General features: G+C 37.6%; 1 protein-coding gene across 2 annotated transcripts in view; it reads left to right on the forward strand.

Moving 5' to 3' along the window:
* Positions 1-18,407, forward strand: part of VPS13B (vacuolar protein sorting 13 homolog B) — a 1,996,594-nt gene that overhangs the window by 1,818,513 nt on the left and 159,674 nt on the right. For both annotated transcript variants that reach the window (XM_053715243.1, XM_053715242.1), the window contains exons 41-43: positions 9,975-10,156; positions 12,887-13,236; positions 17,749-17,910. In XM_053715243.1, coding sequence (XP_053571218.1) covers positions 9,975-10,156; positions 12,887-13,236; positions 17,749-17,910 — 694 coding nt within the window. The remainder of the gene's footprint in view (positions 1-9,974; positions 10,157-12,886; positions 13,237-17,748; positions 17,911-18,407) is intronic.

Raw genomic sequence — 18,407 nt, forward strand, 5'->3', positions numbered from 1 at the left:
GGAGGTGATCGGCTTAATGGTAGCGGCAATGGACATAGTACCTTTTGCACGCCTACACCTCAGACCGCTGCAATTATGCATGCTAAGTCAGTGGAATGGGGATTACTCAGATTTGTCCCCTACTCTGAATCTGAATCAAGAGACCAGAAATTCTCTTCTATGGTGGCTTCATCGGCCACACCTGTCCAGGGGGATGCCATTCAGCAGGCCAGACTGGACAATTGTAACAACAGACGCCAGCCTACTAGGTTGGGGCGCTGTCTGGAATTCTCTGAAGGCTCAGGGACTATGGAATCAGGAGGAGAGTCTCCTTCCAATAAACATTCTGGAATTGAGAGCAGTTCTCAATGCCCTTCTGGCTTGGCCCCAGTTAATAACTCGGGGGTTCATCAGGTTTCAGTCGGACAACATCACGACTGTAGCTTACATCAACCATCAGGGAGGGACAAGAAGCTCCCTAGCAATGATGGAAGTATCAAAGATAATTCGCTGGGCAGAGTCTCACTCTTGCCACCTGTCAGCAATCCACATCCCGGGAGTGGAGAACTGGGAGGCGGATTTCTTGAGTCGCCAGACTCTTCATCCGGGGGAGTGGGAACTTCATCCGGAGGTCTTTGCCCAAATACTTCGACGTTGGGGCAAACCAGAGATAGATCTCATGGCGTCTCGCCAGAACGCCAAACTTCCTCGCTACGGGTCCAGATCCAGGGATCCGGGAGCAGTTCTGATAGATGCTTTGACAGCACCTTGGAACTTCAGGATGGCTTATGTGTTTCCACCCTTCCCGCTGCTTCCTCGATTGATTGCCAAAATCAAACAGGAGAGAGCATCAGTAATTCTAATAGCACCTGCTTGGCCACGCAGGACTTGGTATGCAGATCTAGTGGACATGTCATCCTGTCCGCCTTGGTCTCTACCTCTAAGACAGGACCTTCTGATACAGGGTCCATTCAAACATCAAAATCTAACTTCTCTGAAGCTGACTGCTTGGAAATTGAACGCTTGATTTTATCAAAACGTGGTTTTTCTGAGTCGGTTATTGATACCCTGATTCAGGCTAGGAAGCCTGTTACCAGAAGGATTTACCATAAAATATGGCGGAAATACCTATACTGGTGCGAATCCAAAGGTTACTCCTGGAGTAAGGTTAGGATCGCTAGGATATTGTCTTTTCTACAAGAAGGTTTAGAAAAGGGTTTATCAGCTAGTTCCTTAAAAGGACAGATTTCAGCTCTGTCCATCTTGTTACACAGACGTCTGTCAGAAAATCCAGACGTCCAGTCCTTTTGTCAGGCTTTAGCTAGGATCAAGCCTGTGTTTAAAGCTGTTGCTCCACCATGGAGTTTAAACTTAGTTCTTAACGTTTTACAGGGTGTTCCGTTTGAACCCCTTCATTCCATTGATATAAAGATGTTATCTTGGAAAGTTCTGTTTTTAATGGCTATTTCCTCGGCTCGAAGAGTCTCTGAGTTATCAGCCTTACATTGTGATTCCCCTTATCTGATTTTTCACTCAGACAAGGTAGTTCTGCGTACTAAACCTGGGTTCTTACCTAAGGTAGTCACTAACAGGAACATCAATCAAGAGATTGTTGTCCCATCCTTGTGTCCAAATCCTTCTTCAAAGAAGGAACGTCTTTTACACAATCTGGATGTAGTTCGTGCCCTCAAGTTCTACTTGCAGGCAACTAAAGATTTTCGCCAAACTTCTTCCTTGTTTGTCGTTTACTCTGGACAGAGGAGAGGTCAAAAAGCTTCTGCTACCTCTCTCTCTTTTTGGCTTCGTAGCATAATACGTTTAGCCTATGAGACTGCTGGACAGCAGCCTCCTGAAAGAATTACAGCTCACTCCACTAGAGCTGTGGCTTCCACTTGGGCCTTTAAGAATGAGGCCTCTGTTGAACAGATTTGCAAGGCTGCAACTTGGTCTTCGCTTCATACTTTTTCCAAATTTTACAAATTTGACACTTTTGCTTCTTCGGAGGCTATTTTTGGGAGAAAAGTTCTTCAGGCAGTGGTTCCTTCTGTATAATGAGCCTGCCTATCCCTCCCGTCATCCGTGTACTTTTGCTTTGGTATTGGTATCCCAGAAGTAATGATGACCCGTGGACTGATCACACATAACAGAAGAAAACATAATTTATGCTTACCTGATAAATTCCTTTCTTCTGTTGTGTGATCAGTCCACGGCCCGCCCTGTTTTAAGGCAGGTAAATATCTTTTAAATTATACTCCAGTCACCACTTCACCCTTGGTTACTCCTTTCTCGTTGATTCTTGGTCGAATGACTGGGACTGACGTAGAGGGGAGGAGCTATATGCAGCTCTGCTGGGTGAATCCTCTTGCATTTCCTGTTGGGGAGGAGTTATATCCCAGAAGTAATGATGACCCGTGGACTGATCACACAACAGAAGAAAGGAATTTATCAGGTAAGCATAAATTATGTTTTTGGCCTTGACTGTCCTTTTAATCTTGTTCTAAACGTTTTGCAGCAGGCTCCGTTTAAACCAATGCATTCCATAGATATTAAGCTGTTATCTTGGAAGGTTTTGTTTCTTATTACTATTTCTTATATAACATTATTTTCTAGGTTTACTGGCCCTTTAAGATTAGACAGTTATTTTTGACTAAACCTCAGGCACCTCTATCTTTGTGTTATTCCTTCCATTTCCCTTCAGTCGAATGACTGGGGATTATGGGTAGGGGAGTGACGCTTAACAGCTTTGCTGTAGTACTCTTTGCCTCCTCCTGCTGGCCAGGAGTGATATTCCCACTAGTAATTGATGATAAATGACATGGGGGTCCTAAGGAGGTGCGCTCGTGTCAGATGCTAGTAATTTTGAACCCGAACGTAGGCCGCACTCTTGGCAAGCGATGTGATGAGAGAAGAATTCCTGAAAAGAAAGGAAGAGGAGAGGTGCCACATAGAGTAGTATAGTTTCAAAACCTAATGGTCAAACTGCATGTAGAAAGGATCCCATTCAGCTGGCTACTCACAAGATTAAACAGCATAACCGGAGTGCCTGACAGAACAGAACGAGACCAATGGAGTCGCCCGTCAGACCCATGCAGGTAAACCGAACGTTGTGCGTCAGCCACGTGTCCTCAGGGGCCAATCACAGGAACCAAGGAAGGGGAAGCCAGTCACACAGGGAAGTGCAATGTGATGCAAGCTTACAGACACCCAGCAGAGCGTAGTGATGATAATCCCCGACAATTAGGTGCACTTGATGCAATCCTCAGTGGGGAAGTAGGATATGTTGAAAAATGAATTGGAGCAAGTACAATATAAAAACAATTGTGCTCACTTTATTGTATAACACAATTACAGCAACGCGTTTCTCAGCAGTGCCGGTTCATCAGGCTGTATCAAATACATCAGTCTGCCAGTCCTGTAGTATATCAGTCTGATCCCGCCGAGGAGAATTGCCTGGTATTTCGGGGCTAGACTGACCTTGTCGGTGGGATCAGACTGATATACTACAGGGAAGTTTTCCTCTGTGAAAAGCACAATTGGGTAGAAAGAAGCTACTTCCATGTGGTAACCGGGCCATAGAACAAGCTATTGATGCTGCTGTTCGTTCCTGGCAGACTGCTTCTCATTCTGTTTTGCATATGTGTTATTAGTTTAGTCAGATTGTGTTTGTCTATAATTGTGAAACATTTTAGGAGCAAATTTAATGCAGTAATCCAGGTCATTTCAAAGGGTTCACAAACTTTTTCTTGCAAGTTGCAACTGTATGAGATAGCTGGTATGCAATGGCGCTGATCTGAGGTGTGATCATAACACCCCTACCTGTTTCAAATTTCCCGCTGGTTCAGTGTTATTTTGTAGTAGGACAGCTTTTAACCCTAATTATGAGACACTGAGTAAAATCTCATTGAGACAAGAGAGCTAGATGTATACCCAAATTCAGATTACAATGTGTGTATACATTACTGGCATTATTTAAAAAAAACTTTTGTGCAATTTATGATTTTGAGATGCAACAGAAGTTTGTCTACACGCTGCGCAGCTATGCATAGGACTGACATTTCCATGAATTGTGTGATTGCTTAATGCCTTCATTAATCATCTTAATGTGTGTGATTAAGGATCACAGTGCTATCTAACTGATTATAAACACACTTGCAAGAGGGAAAGCATATTTCACATCCAGCTAATTTGAGCTGAGTGCACAAGTAAACATTTCACTTTAGAGTAATTTCTGCATTTTAAGTTGGGACGTAAATGTGAGAATATATATAAATAGTATTCCCAAACTATGCAACTTTATAATGATAGTTAAATGTGATTTAAACTGAGGCTTCTGTTTGTACTGGCATTGTGTGATAGCAGGCAAAGGAGTTGTAAAGCATTTGATGCTTACAAAAGGTTGCATTTTTATTCTTGGGGTCAAGAAATGTTAGTAGCCTGAGTAAGTCCAAAGGGAGAACTCTACAGTCAAAGTAAACTCGCTGTTTCCTCTATTCCTTTGGCTGGGTGCATTAACATAAAGGGACAAAAGTATCTTTACTTGACCTTGAGATTTGTGTGGTCCTCAGTAATCACATATGAAGTAGTCTTTTTTTTCTAAAAAAAAAGGTTAAAAAAGCATTTAACATAAATGTCAGATATATTATTTTCCTTTACTGTAAATACTGAGGTGTGATAAAAGTCTACTGTCAAACATTACTTCTTGGTTGACCAATGTAAAATATTTTATTTACAACATGGCACAGGATGATTAGGCGCGTTTGACTGGTAGGGAGTACAGGGCATTATTTTAAAAACTATATTGACCCCCATTGCCTAGAAAACATTAGAGACCTATGAGAAGTGCAAAGACATTTGTTAAGCTCTGCCTTTTTCTTCATTATGGAGACCACTTACCATTCATTTCTAATGTATGATGTAGGAAATGTGAATGTTTGAATGTTTTTATTTTTTAGCAAAGCAGCTAATCTCATATTCCTAAAAAAATGTTTATATATACAGGTAGCCCTCAGTTGACGCCGGGGTTAGGTTCCAGAAGGAATGGTTGTAAATCGAAACCGTTGTAAATTGAAACCCAGTTTATAATGTAAGTCAATGAGAAGTGAGGGAGATAGGTTCCAGGCCCCTCTCAAAATTGTCATAAATAACACCTAATACTATATTTTTAAAGCTTTGAAATGAAGACTTTAAATGCTAAATAGCATTATAAACCTAATAAAATAATCACACAACACAGAATATATAATTAAACTAAGTTAAATTAATAAAAACATTTGCTAAACAGCATTATAAACCAAATAATCACACAACACAGACGTCACTTGCATTTTTCTGCAAACAGTTCTTTCTATGCATTCCAATCTGGACTGATTTATAGACAGGAAGATCTTGTTCCTTTGAAATCTGCTCGATAGCTCAGGTCTGGTTAAACTGATTAATTTCAGCTTGCTTAGCTTTTCTGCAACACAAGCGGACAGCTCCACCTACTGACTATTTTAATAAATGCACTGCTTCTCAATGCTTTTCAATAGCAGTCACATGACTGGAAAAAAAGGTTGTTTTTCTGAAACGGTGTAAATTGAACCGTTGTAAAACGAGGGCCACCTGTATTTAATATACATCAAGCATTGATTATTATTCCCTATTTTTAAAAGCAATAGATTAGTGTGTTTTTTCCCCCAAAAGTAAAACAAATTAAAAACGTACAATATGTCACTATAACAGTTTTTTTTTTTTACTATATTTACCATTGTGGGAGTCATCATAGGAGCACATTTTTTCTTATAAAGTAGATTATGATTAACAAATAATAAAGACTTTAAAAACATACGCCTAGATTTAGAGTTCTGCGTTAGCCGTCCAAACCAGCGTTACAGGGTCCTAACGCTTTTTTTGGCTTCCCGCTGGTATTTAGAGTCAGTCAGGAAAGGGTCTAACGCTCACTTTCCAGCCGCGACTTTTCCATACCGCAGATCCCCTTACGTCAATTGCGTATCCTATCTTTTCAATGGGATCTTTCTAACGCTGGTATTTAGAGTCTGGGCTGAAGTGAGCGTTAGAACTCTAACGACAAAACTCCAGCCGCAGAAAAAAGTCAGGAGTTAAGAGCTTTCTGGGCTAACACCGGTTCATAAAGCTCTTAACTACTGTGCTCTAAAGTACACTAACACCCATAAACTATCTATGTACCCCTAAACCGAGGTCCCCCCACATCGCCGCCACTCAAATAAAAAAATTTAACCCCTAATCTGCCGACCGCACACCGCCGCAACCTACATTATCCCTATGTACCCCTAATCTGCTGCCCCTAACATCGCCGACCCCTATATTATATTTATTAACCCCTAATCTGCCCGCCCAACGTCGCCGCTACCTAACTACACTTATTAACTCCTAATCTGCCGACCGGACCTCGCCACCACTATAATAAATGTATTAACCCCTAATCTGCCCTCCCTAACATCGCCGACACCTAACTTCAAGTATTAACCCCTAATCTGCCGACCGGACATCGCCGCTACTATAATAAATGTATTAACCCCTAAAGCTAAGTCTAACACTAACACCCCCCTAAGTTAAATATAATTTTTATCTAACGAAATAAATTAACTCTTATTAAAAAAATGTATCCTATTTAAAGCTAAATACTTACCTGTAAAATAAACCCTAATATAGCTACAATATAACGAATAATTATATTGTAGCTATTTTAGGATTTATATTTATTTTACAGGCAACTTTGTATTTATTTTAACTATGTACAATAGCTATTAAATAGTTAATAACTATTTAATAGCTACCTAGTTAAAATTAACTACAAAATTACCTGTTTATTTAAATGCAAAAGAGCTGTTTTCTTTCGGGCATGCCCCGCAAAAGGCCCTTTTAAGGGCTGGTAAGGTAAAAGAGCTGTAAACTTTTTATTTTAGAATAGGGTAGGGCATTTTTGTATTTTGGGGGGCTTTGTTATTTTTTTAGGGGGCTTAGAGTAGGTGTAATTAGTTTAAAATTCTTGTAATCTTTTTTTATTTTTTTGTAATTTGTGTTTGTTTTTTTTGTAATTTAGTTGATTTAATTGTAGATAATTGTAGATAGTTTAGTTAATTAATTAATTTATTGATAGTGTAGTGTTAGGTTTAATTGTAACTTAGGTTAGGATTTATTTTACAGGTAATTTTGTAATTATTTTAACTAGGTAGCTATTGTACCTGGTTAAAATAAATACAAAGTTGCCTGTAAAATAAATATAAATCCTAAAATAGCTACAATATAATTATTCGTTATATTGAAGCTATATTAGGGTTTATTTTACAGTTAAGTATTTAGCTTTAAATAGGAATAATTTATTTAATAAGAGTTAATTTATTTATTAATTTATTTCGTTAGATAAAAATTATATTTAACTTAGGGGGGGGTTAGGGTTAGACTTAGCTTTAGGGGTTAATACATTTATTAGAGTAGCGGCGAGGTCCGGTCAGCAGATTAGGGGTTAATACTTGAAGTTAGGTGTCGGCGATGTTAGGGAGGGCAGATTAGTGGTTAATAAAATTTATTATAGGGTTTTTGAGGCGGGAGTGAGGCGGTTTAGGGGTTAATACATTTATTATAGTGGCGGCGAGGTTCGGTCGGCAGATTAGGGGTTAAGAAGTGTAGGTAGGTAGCGGCAACGTTGGGGGGGGCAGATAAGGGGGTAATAAATATAATATAGGGGTTGGCGATGTTAGGGGCAGCAGATTGGGGTACATAGGTATAATGTAGTTTGCGGAGGTGTACGGAGCGGCAGATTAGGGGTTAATAATAAAATGCAGGGGTCAGCGATAGCGGGGGCGGCAGATTATGGGTTAATAAGTGTAAGGTTAGGGGAGTTTAGTCTCGGGGTACATGTTAGGGTGTTAGGTGCAGACTTAGGAAGTGTTTCCCCATAGGAAACAATGGGGCTGCGTTAGGAGCTGAACGCTGCTTTTTTGCAGGTGTTAGGTTTTTTTTCAGCTCAAACTGCCCCATTGTTTCCTATGGGGGAATCGTGCACGAGCACGTTTTTGAAGCTGTCCGCGTCCGTAAGCAACGCTGGTATTGAAAGTTGAAGTGGCGGTAAATATGCCTGTACGCTCCCTTTTTGGAGCCTAACGCAGCCCTTCAGAGAACTCTAAATACCAGCGTTGTTTAAAAGGTGCGTGGGGAAAAAAACATGCGTAGCTAACGCACCCCTTCTAACGCAAAACCCTAAATCTAGGTGATAGACTTCCTTTATGTCCTAACCGGTCTAGAGTACTGTACTCATGGTGCATCTATTGTGTTGAGTTTTGTGCTTTATTATTGCCATTAGCTAGCTAACTACCTATATTAACCTCAATCTCTAGGTTTTTTTTCACATTATCTCTCTGAACCTTTTGGGGCCTATTTATGAAAGGCCTGTCGGACATGATCCGACATTGCGGATGATGTCCGACAGACCTCGCTGAATGCAGAGAGCAATACGCTCTCCGCATTTAGCATTACACCAGCAGCTCTTGTGAACTGCTGGTGTAACACAACCCCCTGCAGATTTGCGGCCAATCGTTCGCTAGCAGGGGGTGTCAATCAACCCGATCGTATTGGATTGGGTTGAATTGTGGCGGTCTGTCCGCCTCCTCACAGCAGGCCGACAGGTTATGGAGCAGCAGTCTTTAGACCGCTGCTCCATAACTTGTGTTTCTGGCGAGTCTGAAGGCTCGCCAGAAACACGGGGCACCAAGCTCCATACGGAGCTTGATAGATATGCCCCGTAATCTGAACTATTTGAGTCTACATATCACGTAGAAGACTTAACATGAACATTTTTCAAGGCCCCCTTGTAATACCTCTGCACATATTGTGTGTGCGTGTGTGTGTATATATATATATATATATATATATATATATACAGGAACAACAAAAGATTGAAGACTGCTGGATCGGTTTCAACCAAGTGGTTTATTCAGGCATAGGTGATTGAACACTCAGTGGTATACAAGGTGAGGTGTCATTGATCTGACGCGTTTCGCGCATGTGCAATGCGCTTCATCAGAGATCATACAGGTGTGTTCAACAGGTGAGGTGATATACATTATGTTAACCAATCAGGAGCGCTTAAAATACATTTAATCAGGTGCAGGTGTTCTTAAGCATATGAATAAACCACCTAAAATTGATAATAGGAGTAAATTAGAAAGGTGCTTAAAATCTCATGCTCTATCTGAATCATGAAAGAAAAAAATTGGGTTTCGTATCCCTTTAATAGAAAAAAAGTGACGTTTCGAGGGGGCACTCCCCTTCCTCAAGACCCAAAACGTCACTTTTTTTCTATTAAAGTACACTTTGGAAAGACCAGTGAGTGCCATCCTTTATCAGCTATATTTAACCAATGGCATCCTGGCAGCTGCTGTGGTGAGAATGCTCCTTTTTGAACTTCATATATATATATATATGTCAGTCCAAAAGCACAGGCACTCAATGGTCTTCATAAAAAATACACTGTGGCACTTTGTGAGATTGTGCTGTCCTTTTTTGGAAATATGCGTATATATATTTATATATATATATATATATATATATATATATATATATACATTAACAATATTTTCTATAATTATAATTACATTGTTACTACACAATTTTTTTATATCTATGAAAAGCTTACTTACACATTCTGAATTTTTTATATTATTTTCCTTTTAAATAAATTAATTACAGCTGTGCTGGTTTTTCTACCCCTATCTTTCTTGGCTATTTAACTGTAACATTTTAAATAGGAAAGAATAACATTATTCAGATATAATTACACAATTGAATGCCACTTTTCCAGATAAATATTTATGCAAATTCTAATGGTCAGATGTGAAATTAAATATAACTATTTTGGCTGCACTTTCAAGAATATTTTGGGCAAGTGGACAAGGCCATCTGCACTTATCATATAACATTTTATAATCTTGGAATGATTTAATAAAAATGATGATTTATTTTTATATTTCCCACAGCTCTGAAAGTGAATCAGGCTCCCAAAGTGGTTGTGACCAGCTTGTGACTCCGACAGCATTAGCAGCCTGCACCAGAGTTGATTCCTGTTTTACTCCTTGGCTGGTGCCCTCACTTGGTCTTTCAATCCATTTTGCTCACCTTGAGTTTCACTTATTTCACCAGCTGGACCAATTAGGCACAGGTACATTTCCAGTCTTTTGAAGGATATGGTACTTAAGACTTTAATAAAGAGTTGTAAACACAGAGTTATTTTTTTAATAAGTACTGGAACTGGGTATCATGCCTGCTATAAGTAAACCAAAATATTCTTACAATATAAGCCCTATTCTTTTTGTGGCTCTAATTTGTAGCATGATTCTCATGTGTTATCATGTAGTTCAGTCTGATTTTCTTATCTAATCAAGCATATTAGTTACCAAACCAGTTAGAAATTTTGGTCTTGGATTCATTTAAGGGATATTAAACAGTGCTCCTCCTCCTTTAGAAAAAAAAGTTAAATAAAAATAAATTGAATGTGTTTAAAAATAGCAAATGACTTACTTGTTTTCTTGCAATATGAGCACTGCCAACAGCTTGATAAGGGAGTAGACATGCTGAAAACTTAGGTTGCATTTTGCCTCTTCTGAACATGGGCAGAACCTGAATTCTTGTTTTCACTAACTTGTAAACTAGCTAATATTACTAATTTTACTCTAAATTTAAGAGTAGTGTTCACTGATTAATAAACCACCTAATTTTATTCTAGATTTATGATGTCAAGCTAGATATAGAAAAACAAACTAACAGCACTTGCAATGTGTGGTAAACTAGTGTGTGAGCTAGATATGCCTTCCTGTAGAGACCCAACCCCTTTGTAGGGCTTAGTTCTTTTTAAGTAAAATAATGAATCAGACTGTATTATAGCCCTTTACCCTAAATGGACATAGATCTATGCCCATCGTACAGCATAACGTACATCTATGTCCAGAATGCTAGAAGCCCAGCATCTGCCTTCATATTGTAACAGCGTACAATACCATATGAAGCCAGATTGCGAGATTGTTACAGTTAGTGACACTGTCTTTGTCACTGTCTGTAACAATCATCCATTGGTGCCGATGGAGGTGTGAGAGGGAGGTGTGAGAGGGAAGGCAGGAGGCAGATGGGTGGCCCAGCGGTGGAGGGGCAGGAACCTACACCATGGAAACAAGGTTTTTAAGGGAGGGATGGGTCGCTACACTACATAAAAAGGGAGAATTGGGGAGGTTCCTACAAAATGATCATGGGGAGGGGGGACCCTACACTGCAGAATTGAAACAAAAAATACATATAAACTAAGATGGCTGCCAATAGTGGCAGGGGGTAGGGTTTTAGAGCTGTTTGGGAGAGATCAAGGAGGTGGGATGGTTGAGGAGCAAATATTAACTCTGTGTGGTAAACAGCTGTAATTAGCGGCTACTCATTTCTAAAAAGCAATGGAAAAGCCATTCATGTATGCCAATTCTGAAAAAAGAAGATCCCAGAGAAGCTTTTACAACCATTTGTGTAATGACTGCACAAGCAGTATGTAAATAATTTCTGTGAGAAACCCAACGTTTGTGAAAACGTTAACTTCTTTTTTTTTATTGCACTTGGCGACTAAATGGTGGCTTGAGATTTACCGTATTGGGCCTAGATCAATACCTTGGGTTGTCTAATTAAATAAAATCTATAGTTTTGATAGGTAAATGAAAACAACACAAAAACAAAACAACAATGCTAAAAAAAAAAAATCCACTGGTATGTTGGGCACGCTTTTCTCTGAAATTCCCAGTAGCGAAGGGGTTAATCAATAGTAAGGTCAAAATTGAACCATACATGAGTGCATCTCAGTTTTAAATAGATGCATTTTTGGAATATAATTCCGGTAGCAAAAATGCTCTAGTAAAAGTTATTACTGTTTTTCAGTGACATATGCACATATACTGTGAGGGCCTGTGTACTAGTTTTCAAGCTGAGGGAGATGGCAGTGGTGGGTATTGTGCCTGTGAAGATTTGTGTGTGTCATATAAGCCACTGCTGACTCCCTGAGAAGGCGTGGTGGTTGAATACTGGTGCACGGGCCCTCATAGCATATCTGCATAAGCCACTAACAACCAACAACATAATTAAAGGTTCAGGAAGCAACATCATTTTTTAGTTAAATAAGAAAAATTAATATTTAACATTTTTTTAATAAGCAATATAATTATTAGACATGTGCACTGATGGAGAATTTGCTTCTTTCACGTTTTTCAAGTATTTGGCTGCTGTGCTTTTCGGTATTCGTCTCTTTTTAAATGAAATAAAGACTGAATATTCGTGGAACATTTATATTTGTTTTTCTAAAACAAATGTAAATGTTCCTTTGCTACAGGTGAAAAAGTTCACATGTAGCAATACATACTTACCTCTAGTGTGCTAGGGAGCCGCACTAATCACAACTTTTCTTCACAGAGCCCCGGGGGCGCGCTAATAGTAGGCTTAGCACAGCGGATCCCAGGGCCTGCGCTAAAGGTCCTTCGCCTTTAGTGCAGGCCCTGGAATCCGCGGCACTAAGCCTCTTATTGGCGCACCCCAGGTCTCAATGAAGAACGGTTGGGATTAGCTCTAGAACTGACTTTAACCATGTGTTTAACCTCTTTGCAGGCAATAGTTCTAGAAAAACACATTTTCTTTTTGCACTTTTATGTCTTTTCAAGTGTACTCATAAATAAAAAATTAATGATTGTTGTTTCCTGATCATTTCAAATTATCTGGATTCGAATTTATGTTGAATGGATTTTGAGGGGGGGGTTATAACATTTTCTGGTCAATCTGTTTTTTTTTTGTGTTTTTTTTTTTTGTAAGATTAACACCCACTTTACATTTTCTCCCATTCCTGGTCATACATCATTTCTTTACCTTCTTCTAGTGCCGTCTAAACGTTTGCAACCCTTTACCTCAGACAAAACAACACCAGGGGATCTGGAATACATGGTGATCTCTCTGAAGGAACCCTGTGTATACCTGCGACAGTGGAATGATGTGTCTGTGTGCACAGAGCTTCAGTTTTCTGCAGAGGCTGACTGTAAGCTTTTGGAATTCCGTAATCTCACTATGAAGGACATAATAAAGCCATTCCACTTCCAAGGACAGATGGCCACTTCTGACAGTGCTCTAGAGAAGCTTCTCAGCTTTAGTGTTCTGATGGACCCAATGTTCTTCAACTTTGGACAACATTCCATACACTCTATTAGCCTAGCACTTCAGGCTTGGCAGCAGGTAAGAAAATGTGAATAAATATTCTACTAACCAAAATCTAAATTAAAGCGACAGTAAATGCTTTGTAATTACAAGATATTTCGGTTGTGTTGTTATAGAATATCATATCAGCCAAGTCATTTTTAAAACAAATCTTTTTTACTGCTATTAGTTTTCAATAGCCAAACTCCACCCACCATTTGACTTATTTGGAGGAGCCAATCAGGGCTTTAGTCTGCAGACAACAAGGCTAACCACTGTTATAAAGTGAATTTTTTAGCAGTTGTTCTGATTAAGCCAATTAGGGACAAATACGTAGCAGAGTTATTCTTGAGTAGTCAGTAGGATGTATTTCAAGTTCTGATGATAAGAAATTGCTAAATTTTCAGATCGAAATTACAGTAATTAGGGGAAACATTTTATACACAAATCTCAAGGTGTTTACTGCCCTTTTATTAATTTCCATTATTTTATTCCATTTCACACTCCTTCACAGAGATCTCAATAAATTATATCAATAGGCCTATCAATAGTAATTCATGCTCCTTATGATAAAAATGTATTAAGTAACAAGCTTTATGTCTGCTCTGGGGAAATAAACACACACACCTACATATATATATTTTAACTTTTCTACTTTCAGACGAATCTGACATTTGTACAGGGGACAGCTAGGATGCAGGCAGACTAGAGGGAATTTCATCATCTGTATAAAGTACATTGTTGTTTCCAGCCATTATTCTTTTGTGTGTCTAACCAATTCACTATAAGCCAAATGCCGATCAATAATCCACTCTTCCTGGCATTAATTGTGGCTTTATGTGATTTTGCTGTTGTTGCATGTTGCAGTGTTCTTATCATTTATAGTAAGTGTAATGTTGGGAGCCAGGTAGGCTGGCCACCCGTCCCTTAAAATACAGAACACTTATAAGTTACACATTCTGCAGGGTGTGCAGGGAGGAATATGAATAGAGCTGGCCAGAAACACAATACATGTTCCTCCCTGCACACCCTGCAGCATGTGTAACTCATAAGTGTCTAGGAAAACATGGCTGAGGTGGCAACCCTAGAGCCAGGATTAGTTTCCGTAAGAGCATAGCTAATAAAGCATTCTTCCCTGACCCACCAGGGTATACCTGATGCTTCGCCAATGAAATAAATAAGGAAAAAGAATCTCCTTTTGTTTGTGTGCTGAAGAGTCCTACACTCTTGTGTACTAATGACTTAACATGGCACTACAGCAGCAATACAGAAGAAGATAAAACATCTGCTTCATATCAAACATTATTTTAAGGCCATTCCATGGTTTTCTTGTTGCAAGAGGACATTTGTAAAACAAGAGCTGGTGTGATTGAAATCCTTACAGCTGGTTCATATATCAATGTGAAAAAAAGCATTGCAGCTCTGATTGCATTTTTTTGTCATATTATTGAGCAATGAGCTAAAATCCATAGGGTATAAAAAATATTTAATTATCCCTGAGACTCATAAAATGATAGATAGATAGATAGATAGATAGATAGATAGATAGATAGATAGATAGATAGATAGAGATACAGAGGAAGGAGGACAGATAGACATGTAGATGGATATACACATAAAGTATACTTCCACTATACTGTTGTTATATTCATATATAGATAGATACATAGAGAGACAGACATAATACAGTTCCACTATACAAGTGTTGTGTTTGGATCTTTTATACTTTGACTAAGGCAGATGTTTAGCAGCAGTAACTACTGCAAAATGACTTTCACCAATATCAAGTTTCCTGCACTGGAAAAAATATAAACCAGTCTGAGTTATACACACAAATAAAATGTAGCACATAAATATTTAAATGTTTTAATCCACATCAGAGTGTGAATGAGTGACTGACTAACAGTTCCTTGAAGGGATAATACAAATCTGAAAAAAAGAGAATGACGATTGTATATTTGATTAAGTAGAGCCATATGTCGCATTGTACAGTGCTGATAGGTACATTTTAAAAATAGTTGGCCCTGATTTGAAAAAGGATTTGGCAATGTTAACATGAGTTTCAGGAGGACATATTTCTGTAATTGTTTTGTAATTTTCTTGTTTCCTCTCATGTCAAGGCTACTTTCCACCACATTCAGGAGTGACAAATGAATACCTTCTGATTTCTGTGTGAGGATTAGACACTGGTTACCTTTTACCACTACAGCCATACTGGTGTATAGTACTCATTTGGGTTCGTTAGCAATATTGTTTAGTAGTATACAGACACAGTGAAATTGTCCTAACTGTAAATTCATGCAACTCGGCATTCATCCTGACTTGAAACTTTATGGAACTTGCAAACTGTGAATTCTATAAAATACTGCAAGGTTTTGTTTTACAATCTGCTGTAATAAAGTAAACATTAATATATAAAACAATATACTAATCTGTTATCTAAGGAATTATGCAAATTCTTTACTTTGTAAAAGAGAGTTCTGGAGTAGATATTTAGATTAATTGTTTCAGACACAACAGGAGAAAGTTGTGTTACTGAATTGATTCAGATATATTCAGAAAACATTAGCCTTATACACTTGCAGCATTCTTTATATAATATACAACGTTATAAACATATTTTCTTCTAGAGTTTCATCCAATATTGTCTATAAAATTAAATGTAGTATATTTTTCTTTGAATGATATTTATGACAACACATTATTGAATTATTTTATATTTCTTTTCTGATAACAAGTTAAAACCCCTTTGTTAACATACATTTAAAGGCATGTTTTAAAGATTATAAATTGTTTGAAGGAAATTAATCTGTGTACACAGAACAGACCTTAGTTATCGAGCAACTAGATCTAGTAGCCACTTCCCTATTATCTTCCTGTCCAGCTGCTTGAGGTTAGGGTGCCTAACTGCCTAATAATCACTCCAGATTGAAATGCATAGAATAGGTGCAGACCCAATATTATCTAACATGCTAACAAGGCAGAGAACTGTTTGCTGAAAAATGCAAGTAAAAAATGTTTTTGTTCATTAAACTTAGTTTGATGATACAGTCTGTTGTGTGATTATTTAATTAGGTTTATAATGCTGTTTAGCATTTAAAGTCTTAATTTCAAAGCTTTAAAAATAATGTTTTAGGTGTTACTTATGACATTTTTGAGAGGGGCCTGGAATCTAAAGCCCTCACTTCCCATTGACTTTATAAACTGGATTTCAATTTACAACGGTTTTGATTTACAACCATTCCTTCTGGAACCTAACCCCGGCGTAAACTGAGGGCTACCTGTATGTATATGTATATATATATATATATATATATATATGTATATACACATGCAAATTACTTTACACTGTCCCACTGTTGTTCCAGCTCATATTTATGTTAAAAGAGTTTTGGCTGGTCAAAAAGAAATCATTTTTGTCAATCTAAGTGATGCCAATCTATAAATCTATATGTGTTATAGATAAATGTGTAATCGTTCCTATAGTTCTACCACCTGTTATATGTTTACATTAATGCTATTCATAAATATATCTTTCCTTACAGAAAATAACATACAGTAATCGCCTATAAATATTGCTTGAAAGGGATGACTAAGTATAATTTTAGCAAACTGAAATTTAAGTTTTAATTTATTAGCCTAATATGACTAATGTCCTTATTAAATATGTTGTATCATTTGTTTTTTTTATAAATATCCCTTTGAGATCTAAACTTTATTAGAATACAGTAGTAATTGTTAAACTGTTCTAGGGAAGAAAATTCATAGATAATAGGTGAAATGCATATGCAAATGTTTATTCTTCAAATCCTGTTTTTCTCAACAAATATTTGCAAAAATAAATAAATACAATGTCCTAAAAATACTAAGATCAATGGAAGAAAATAAATGCAATTGATATTAGTTATATTTATAGTTTTAAATCCCAATACATTTTAACTGTAAAACAAGTATTCAACATGATAATTAAGATGGTCATTTGACGCACCATTTGAAGAAAAGAGGCAATGTGCTTTATAATGAGAGGTTTTAAATGTGTGTTAGTTTATTTTTGGTATTGAGGATGGTACCATCTCCTTGACCAAACCATTTTATGAAGGTCTAGCTAATGATATATTCCCCACTTATTCATAAACCATATGACATCTAGAGGACATCACATTTAAAGGGGAGTTTCTCATATTTGTTTTTGGGGTTTTTTGGTCACATGATATCTAGAGGATCATGTGGGTTCTCATTTGAAAGAGGAAATGTGTCTTGTTTAAATGGACATTTAAAGTAATTACTTTTTCCTTTTGTTGAATCTAAAATCTATTACATTTTTTGTTCCTGAACTGAAAAGTTTTAATGATTCTGGAGTATTACAGTATTTTTTTTAGACTTCTGTATTTTGATACAGGGGAAAAGAATGAAGTATTTTTTTTCCCTCAGGTAATACAATATGCTGTGTTGTTGGTAGTGAAGGAGTTACTCCTAAAAGGGAACACAAAGGACACCAAGAACATATTTTGATGTTTCTGTTTTAAAACAGACTGTTCTTTTCTGTTTCAGAATCAGTGCCCTGAAGCAGAGGAGTTGATCTACAGTCATTTTGTCGTCTGTAATGACACACAGGAGACACTGCGGTTTGGCCAAGTGGATACGGATGAGAATATTGTGCTGGCCAGTCTCCACAGCCACCAGTACTGCTGGCGCACACACAAGTCCCCACAGGTACAAATCAAAAGGACTGATACATTTGATTAAGTCTTGCCTTCAGTTTCTCATGCTTACATTTGTCTTAAATACCATAACAAAGTCAAAACATTGTTTTGTTTCCCCATAAAAAAATACTGTGTCTGAGAATTCAAACTTGTATAATTGTACTAAGTTATGCCTCATAGCTGTACCAACAGGGATGGCTGCAGTATATATGCATTTTATTATATATAATTTATCTGTGATATATCAGTGCAGCACAAACAAGTACAATAAACATACTGAAAAACAGGGACTGACTTACATATTGAAGTTAATATTTTTGTATGTTTAATAAGGCACTACTGCAAAATAACTGTATGCAAAAAACATGTTTTAAAGTAATTTCACTGTCATTTTGTTAGCACAGTTTACAATTTGTTGCAAACCAAGAGAAGTTTGGGATATACCCCTTGAAAATCCCAGGTAGAACACAAACTTGGTCACCTTTGCAGTGACCAACCAGGCACAAA

The sequence above is a fragment of the Bombina bombina genome, chromosome 5 (genome assembly GCF_027579735.1).
Source record: "Bombina bombina isolate aBomBom1 chromosome 5, aBomBom1.pri, whole genome shotgun sequence".
In the NCBI taxonomy this organism is placed as follows: Eukaryota; Metazoa; Chordata; class Amphibia; order Anura; family Bombinatoridae; genus Bombina; species Bombina bombina.